General features: G+C 46.2%; 1 protein-coding gene across 1 annotated transcript; it reads right to left on the bottom strand.

Moving 5' to 3' along the window:
• Positions 1-214: 214 nt before the first annotated feature.
• Positions 215-4747, bottom strand: fjx1 (four-jointed box kinase 1). The gene has a single exon (XM_061676554.1). It carries the CDS (start codon positions 4448-4450, stop codon positions 3200-3202), a length of 1251 nt encoding a protein of 416 aa, XP_061532538.1. The 5' UTR covers positions 4451-4747; the 3' UTR covers positions 215-3199.
• Positions 4748-7640: the final 2893 nt, after the last annotated feature.

The following is a 7640-nucleotide window of genomic DNA, read 5'->3' as shown; positions in this document are numbered from 1 at the left end:
CCCTGAACTGGTTGCCAGCTAATCGCAGGGCACATACAAACAAACAACCATTCACACTCACATTCACACCTACGGGCAATTTAGAGTTGTCAATCAACCTACCATGCATGTTTTTTTGGGGATGTGGGAGGAAACCCACGCAGGCACGGGGAGAACATGCAAACTCCACACAGGCGGGGCCGGGGATTGAACCCCGGTCCTCGGAACTGTGAGCTCTAACCAGTCGGCCACAGTGCCGCAGTCTGAAGTCAAATATTTGTAATTCAGATGAAGTTTTTTTTTTTTTTTTTTGCTGAAGAATACATTGTCGTGCCTGATTGCAACTGGTCTTTCTTGGGGAACAAACCCAAAGGCCCTGACCTTATTTTTGTACTCCTGCTTTGAACACAGTCAGGCTTTGTGCCAGCTCTCCCAGCAGACCAGCGCCTGGATGTCCAGCCCACAATGTGAAAGCCCCTCTAGTCGTTGCCCTAGCCCCCCCACGATTGACCCTTTATGGACGGTATCCACTCAGCTGTGACTAAGTGACTCTCCCCCTATGTGCTGTGTTTTATAATGAAATCATTCAGCCATGCTCAGGAAGTCCCCATGCACTATGTCGCCTTTAAAGAATGCCAGTTATGTCTATCCACTCACACATGGCGAGTCAACTGAGGAGGGAGACACCCTGAGTTTTAATCATTTGCTTTATGGCAAAACACCTACACCTTTTTTTTTAACCTGTCCTTTTTGTATATTTTTGAATGCCTAAAATATGGTTAGCTTGGTTATTGTTCAAACTAATAAGTCAATGTTGTCAGTATTCATATTCGAACCAACAATTGCATTCTGGTGGAACTTATAAAAAGTGAGGGGAAAAAGTGATGAGGGTTAAATCCTTCGACATTAAGGACAGTCTGTGTACACAGCTGGTTCCTGTTCCATTTTCCTGTTGGAGAAAGTGCTGCGTGCGTGTCCATGGAGATGATCCTCCCTCTGCTCCTCTGGAATGTTTGCAATGTGCACAAATAAGAGGAAGATCAGTTGAAGTACCTGCAGATCTGTGCTGGGGCCTGCAGCGGGCCCCATGCCGCATGACCGTCTGGGCCGGCGGCTCTTTGTACACACACACACACAAAAGTACCACATGTGAAGAGAACCACAGCACACTGGCATTTCTAAGGGTGTAATTAAGTATCACTGCTTTAGTGTCATGAGCTATAGGAAAAGTTTAATTCATTGGACTGTGTCATACAGGACTGAGTTGCCTGTGAAAGAGAATAAATTGGTTGTAAACTTAAAAAACTTTGCATTGTTATCCAAAACAAACCAAGCAGAAAGTGTGAGTAATGTATAAAAAGTCCATGCTGGATGTGATTTATAAAGTGAGCATATTTTCTACAAGTAATTACAAAAATCTGATGTTTGTTTATCTGACAAATTAAGTGGACATTGATGTGAACAGTGTAAACACACGCGTAGCTGGAAGGGCAAGATGTGAGGCAAATCGGGAAAGGCAGAGAAGGCAGGAGGGTTGTGAGTCTGGTTTACACATGCAGACCGCAGTTCCAGATTGTGTTGAATCCCTGGTGTCTGCAACCCATCATAAATCTCTTTGGAGGCTTCAGCATGAACAGGCATGCTTAGAAGGTGCCCAGCTGCACGCACAGTCCACGTAACCCCCCCATCCCTCCCCCCTTCCAGTGAAACTCAAGTCGGCATATTAACTGTAGAACCAGCGCCCAACGCATTACCGTGACCTCCTTTCTCCACTGTTATTGCACTTATTGATCTACTAAGCGGCTGAAGCAGGTGGTTACTCTGGAGGAAAATGCTTATATACCTGCTTAACCCTATGCACTGCATTGCTGCCATTGTGACCCACCAGACGAAACCACAAATCACTTGCATGTGCCCCAAGCATAGAAATGACGGGCTAAGTCACTGTTCAAACGAGACATGCTAACCCTCATACCCCAATACAGATCTGCACAAATTGTGATGAGCCCTGTCTGGAGTTGGCTGAACATACAGAAGTAGTGAAAGAAACCAGCTGCAGAATAGCGAGAGGCTTAAAATATGACTTTCCAAACATACAGTAAGTATATCACTGGTTTTCTCTCTGGAGATCAGAGAAGTCCAATCTGTTATGGAACTAATCAAGAATGAGCCTTTTTAAGATGATGAAATAAAAAAAAAAAAAACACTTGCGTTGCTGTAATGAAAGCCTGAAGAAATAATAGTGACCTTCAGGCACTCAGGTGCTTTGAATAGACTTCACAGTTCAAATTTAACATTTTAAAAACGGTAAACAAAGCCCTCCACTGAGAGAAAAGCATGAATTAATTAGCCTCTCAGGAGCGTATTCTCCAACAAAGGGAGTCTTTTTTTTTTTTTTTTTTTTTACTCTTTAACTGAACAGACGAACCTAATTAATGAAGTCCTTGATTCAGATGCAAAACGGAGATAAGAACTAATTTCAATTTAGCTAGGAAACAGCGAAGCCTTTTGCAAATGTGTCAAATGATGTCACTCGTCTCCTCCTTCATAATTCCTGGTAAGATTATAAAGGATTAGCATTTTCCCGTTGTAGCGGGCCTTTGGCTGACGGGATGGCTCAGAGGGAACATTCATGCCAATACCACGCATTTATACAACACAATGAAAGCAGGCTGGTAAATGTTCGACGTGCCATAAAAACAGTTAAACAGCACAGAGTGTTTTAACATAAATTAGTGTATATTTAAAAAGTGGGGAAGGAACAAGATATTTTGGAATGTTACAATGCACATTAAATTAGTGGACTTGCCAAAGCAAGTTGGTGAACAATATTTACAACATGTACAATGGAAATATTACACTTTTAAGGCGGAACAAAAATGACAGCTGCCTATATGACAACTGATTGTGCAAAAAGATTTTCCCTAAAAGCGGCTGGATGTTACCAGAAATAAAGTATTAAATATTGAATGCTAACCACTAAGGCTTGAGAGTTTATCTTATCTAGATAATAGACCATATGGCAACAATCCTAAACACACATAGAGCTTGAGGCAATATATTGCCCCACGCAGTCAACTCTTAGTTTTTACATGTGATCCTAACCAAGTGTAGCGTACAAAGTGGGATTCATAGTGTGGAGTCAATCAGCAGGGATTAAACTGGCATCCCGAGGAGGTAGTTCAGTTGGATATTCGAGACAATCGCTCATCTCGGATGCTCATCGTTGGCCGTAGCTCTCTTTGCAGCGTAGAATGTGTTTGTGCACGCTGTCTATCCTGTCCTGGAGGACCGCGGCGTGCTCGTCCGAGAGAAAGCCCAGTTTGGCTGCCAAAGGCTCGCTGTCTGTGTAGAGCTCCAGGAGCCTTCTCCTGGAGTCTCTGCGCTGGTGGAGCTCGGCCACGCGCTGCGCGGTCCTCTTCCTGAACACGCACACGGAGCCCAGCACCGTCTGGTGATATCGCTCCCACATGCTCAACACCCGGAAGCCGTGCACCAACCCGGCCTCGTTATCGATAAAGACCAGATCCCCGCGGGGCGTTTTCAGGAGATTGTTGGTGTCCCTCTCCATGACGCGCGCGTCCCACTGCAGGCTGAACAGATTGCTCACCAGCCGGTCAAAGTTGGCCGACATGTAGTCGAACACGATCAGGTCGCTCCACTGCATGAGTTCCAAGAGCTCCGCCGTGGCCTCGTTCCGGAGCTCGGGGCGCAGCCCGCTGCTCTCCTGTCGTAGCGGAGCAGGTGTGACGACCCCGCTCAGGTTGGAGACCCACTCGGTGAGAGAAACCACGGCCTGGTCGCTCCATTGCAACCCGCCGACGCGCGTCCTCACCGCCCCCCATTGCTCACTGTCGACGCTCAGCTGGGACAGCACCAGAGGGGGTACGTTGGTGAGGCCCAGCAAGAAAGCGAGGTAGTAGGTCAGAGTTTCACCTTGCACCTGATCCGCGTTGATCCCGTAGCGCACACACGCTTTGGAGCCATCCGCGAAAGTGGCGAGCTGATTGGATGCTCTGCCGCATCCCGGCTCCAGCCGCACGACCCGCGCCGCCCTCGCCCTGTCTCGCCAAGCCCGGGCGTAGTCCTCCGCGAAGCCCACCGGGAGTAGATCCTCCAGCCAGGCGCTCCAAAATATGCCCTCCTCCACGGGGGAGTCCAATTTGACCGACCCCCACTGTGCAGTCGACTTATTCCCATTCACGTGGTCACGGCCACTTCCCGCCGGGTTCTCACTCGCCTCGTGAGCCGTGACTTGGGTTCTGCGCGCCGCCGGGACGGCGAGCAGAGTCCGGAAAGTTTTCGCCGAAAGACCCACAGGGACTTTGGGGGAGAACGACCCACCTCCAGGCACCGTGAAGCGCCGTTTGTGTCGCTCCGAGCGGTCCTCCAGTGAGCTCCACACGTAAAAAACCCCGGCGAAGGCGCCCAGGAAGAGCAGCCCGAACACGTTGGATACCAGAACCCTCATGGCGAAGACCACGCACACGCAAAAAAATGCACTTTTCTTCAAGCCGCGGCCGAAAACCTGTGCCCCCCCGAGCCCAGTGGCTGCCAGGCAGACTGGTCGAGAACGAGACTCCGAAGCAGTGTGCCGCTCATCTCCCGTGCGGTCCGGTTCAAAGGCTTATCAAGAGCCTCCTCTTCGCGGAGACATTGTGGATCTGACCTCTACTGAAGCCTCTTCATCGGTGATGGAGTGGACACCTCACTGCTTCTCATCTTCCTCTCGCTCTCGCTCTCTCGGGCGAACTGCTGTTGGCTGAGTTTGATTTGTGGCGGTGTTGGCTGGTAGAGAAGCGAGACACGTGACTCCAGTCCCGGGTTGGTGGGAGGGTCGTGCGGAGGAGGGCGCAGGGAGGAGCGGTGCAAGTGCACTCTGGCTGTGTGTGTGTGTTTTCAGAAATACACTGATCACCTATCTATCTCATATTTATATAGCCAGCTATTCAATACCAGTTAACGTATTTCCAGCACATTAAGCATCCCCCCCCCCCCCCACGCCCCATTTGTCGTGAAAGAAACTGAATAATGATTCCATTTCAGAAGTGGCAAAACTAGTACTAGTAAAGTATTCAGAGTAGTCTTTACTAGTTAAAGGTCAAGTTTGCAATAAAACAACAAAACAAAACACTTTTTTTTCATATATTTTAAAATGGTCTGTATGACATGACAGTAGGATATTATTTAAATAATCCTTTTAAAAAAAAATCTTATTTGGCCCCATTTCATTCCTCTAATTGAACAATCACGGAGCCTCATGAACAATCACGGAGCCTTACTATTTCGTGGCTGGATTATTATGTCCAGTTCGCAATAAAAATTCAAAAGAAATAATTGGACAGACTTCTCTTGAGACAAACGAAGGGTAAACATGTACAGTAAATCCCGACTATATCGCAGTTCACGCTTTGTGGTACCCCTATATCACAGATTTGGTGTGTGTGTGTGTGTGTGTGCTATTATGGTTGTTACTATATTTTTTTGTGCTGTTTGTTATCCATTGCTCTTGCTCTCTCTCTCAATATGTGTTTGAAATGTTTTGGTATTAGTTTTAAATGTGTGTTTAAAGACCTTATTTAAAAAAAAATGCTATACAAACATGCCCAGGGTCTATTTAAATACAGTATTTCTATATTGTGGATTTCACTTATCGCTGGGGTGGTCTGGAACGTAACCTCTGCGATGGAGAGGGGATTACTGTTTAAAGGTGGTGTCCTATTTGCGGACTGTGGCTGCATACGGCTGCAACCACCAGCGCCGATGTCACCGTTCTCACCAGGTCGTCAGGTAAGTTGATCACTTCTCTTATATTTTTAATTGACTGTACATTCCAATAAATACAACATACAAATACAACAAGTAACATCTTGTGTTTGGCAATACTCCATCATGAATACGCCATGCTAGCAATGTAGCTGCCATGCACGCATGTTAGTGAGCTGGGAGTGTTTCTTTGGGCAGAGATGTGAGGGGGAGGGGGGGAGTGAAGTCATGTTACATTTACATCTTGCTAGCAGTTTGAAAACTTATTCTAAAGCTGATTTGAGTATAGTTTTCTTTAAAAAAATAATCTACATAAAATATCCCATAATGACAAAGTGAAAACATATTTTCAGACAGTTGTGCAAATGTATTGAAAATGTAAACATAATAGGTACATAAGTATTCACACCCTTGGCTTAATATTTTGTTGAAGCATCTTTGGTAACAATCACAGCCTCAAGTCTTCTTGGGAATGTCTCTACAAGCTTGGCACACCTGTTTTGGGGCATTTTCTCGCATTCTTCTTTGCAGATCCTCTCAAGGTCAGTCAGGTTGGATGGGCACCATCGGTGGACAGCCATTTTTATGTCTTTCAAGACCTGTTCGATTGGGTTCAAGTCTGGCTGGGCCACTCAAGAACATTCACAGGCTGCTCCTGAAGCCACTCCTTTGTTATCTTGGCTGTGTGCTTTGGGTCATTGTCGTGGTGCAAGGCGAATCGACACCCTAGTCTGAGTTCCAGAGCACTCTAGAGCAAGTTCTCTTCAAGAATTTCTCTACATTTGGCAGCTGTCATCTTATCCTCTATGCCAGGGGTGTCAAACTAATTTTTGTCACGGGCCACATCGTAGTTATGACTTCCCTCGGAGGGCCGCTACAACTGTGAACCCATATAAATGAAAGATTACCACATATATTCTAATTACATACAGTATACACAACACATTGATGAATAACCAGTTTTGAAATCAGAAGCCTATAAAAACATGTTTTTCAACTATTACCTTTCCTTTCAAAGGGGGATTGGTAACAAAAAAATGCTTGCAAATATCTCAATTGTATTACAACAGAACACAATGAGCAATTTTGATTTGCTTTCGCGGGCCACATAAAATGATGTGGCTGGCCGGATCTGGCCCCCGGGCAAGCAGTTTGACACCTGTCTTCTATGCGGACTATTCACCCAGTTCCTGCATCAGAAAAAGAGCTCCACAGCATGATGCTACCACGACCATGCTTCATAGTAGGGATGGTGTTAGCCAGGTGATGAGTAGTGCCTCTTCTTCTCCAGATATGACACTTGCAATTCAGGCCAAAAAGTTCTATTTTGGTTTCATCAGACCAGATAATTTTGTTTCCACTGGTCCGAGAATCCTTAAGGTACCTTTAGGCAAACTCCAAGCGGGCTGCCATGTGCCGTTTAGTGAGAAGTGGCTTCCGTCTTGCCACTCTAACAAGAAAGGCTTTTAGATGATTCTCCTATCTCTGCAAGGGAACACTGGAGCTCTGCCTTAGTGACCATAGGGTTCTTGTTCACCTCTCTGACCAATGCTCTTCTTTCTCGGTTACTCAACTTGGTCGGACGGCTAGCTATAGGAAGGGTCCCGGTGGTTCCAAACTTCTTCCATTTCTGACCACTGCTTTTCACAAGGTTCAATGCTGCTGAAGTTCGTTTGTATCCTTTGTGCCTTGACACAATCCGGTCTTGGAGCTCTGCAGTCAATTTCTTAGAGTTAATTGCTTGGTTTCTGCTCTGATATGCACTGCCAATCAATGTTTTTTTCAGTCATTCTTGCAATAAATCACAACAAAACAAGTTGTGTGAACATACAACATCCATCCATCCATCCATTTTCGGAGCCACTTCTCCTCACTAGGGTCGCGGGCGTGCTGGA

This window comes from Phycodurus eques, chromosome 5, assembly GCF_024500275.1.
Source record: "Phycodurus eques isolate BA_2022a chromosome 5, UOR_Pequ_1.1, whole genome shotgun sequence".
Lineage (NCBI taxonomy): Eukaryota > Metazoa > Chordata > Actinopteri > Syngnathiformes > Syngnathidae > Phycodurus > Phycodurus eques.
This window is presented reverse-complemented; position numbering and strand designations above follow the sequence as displayed.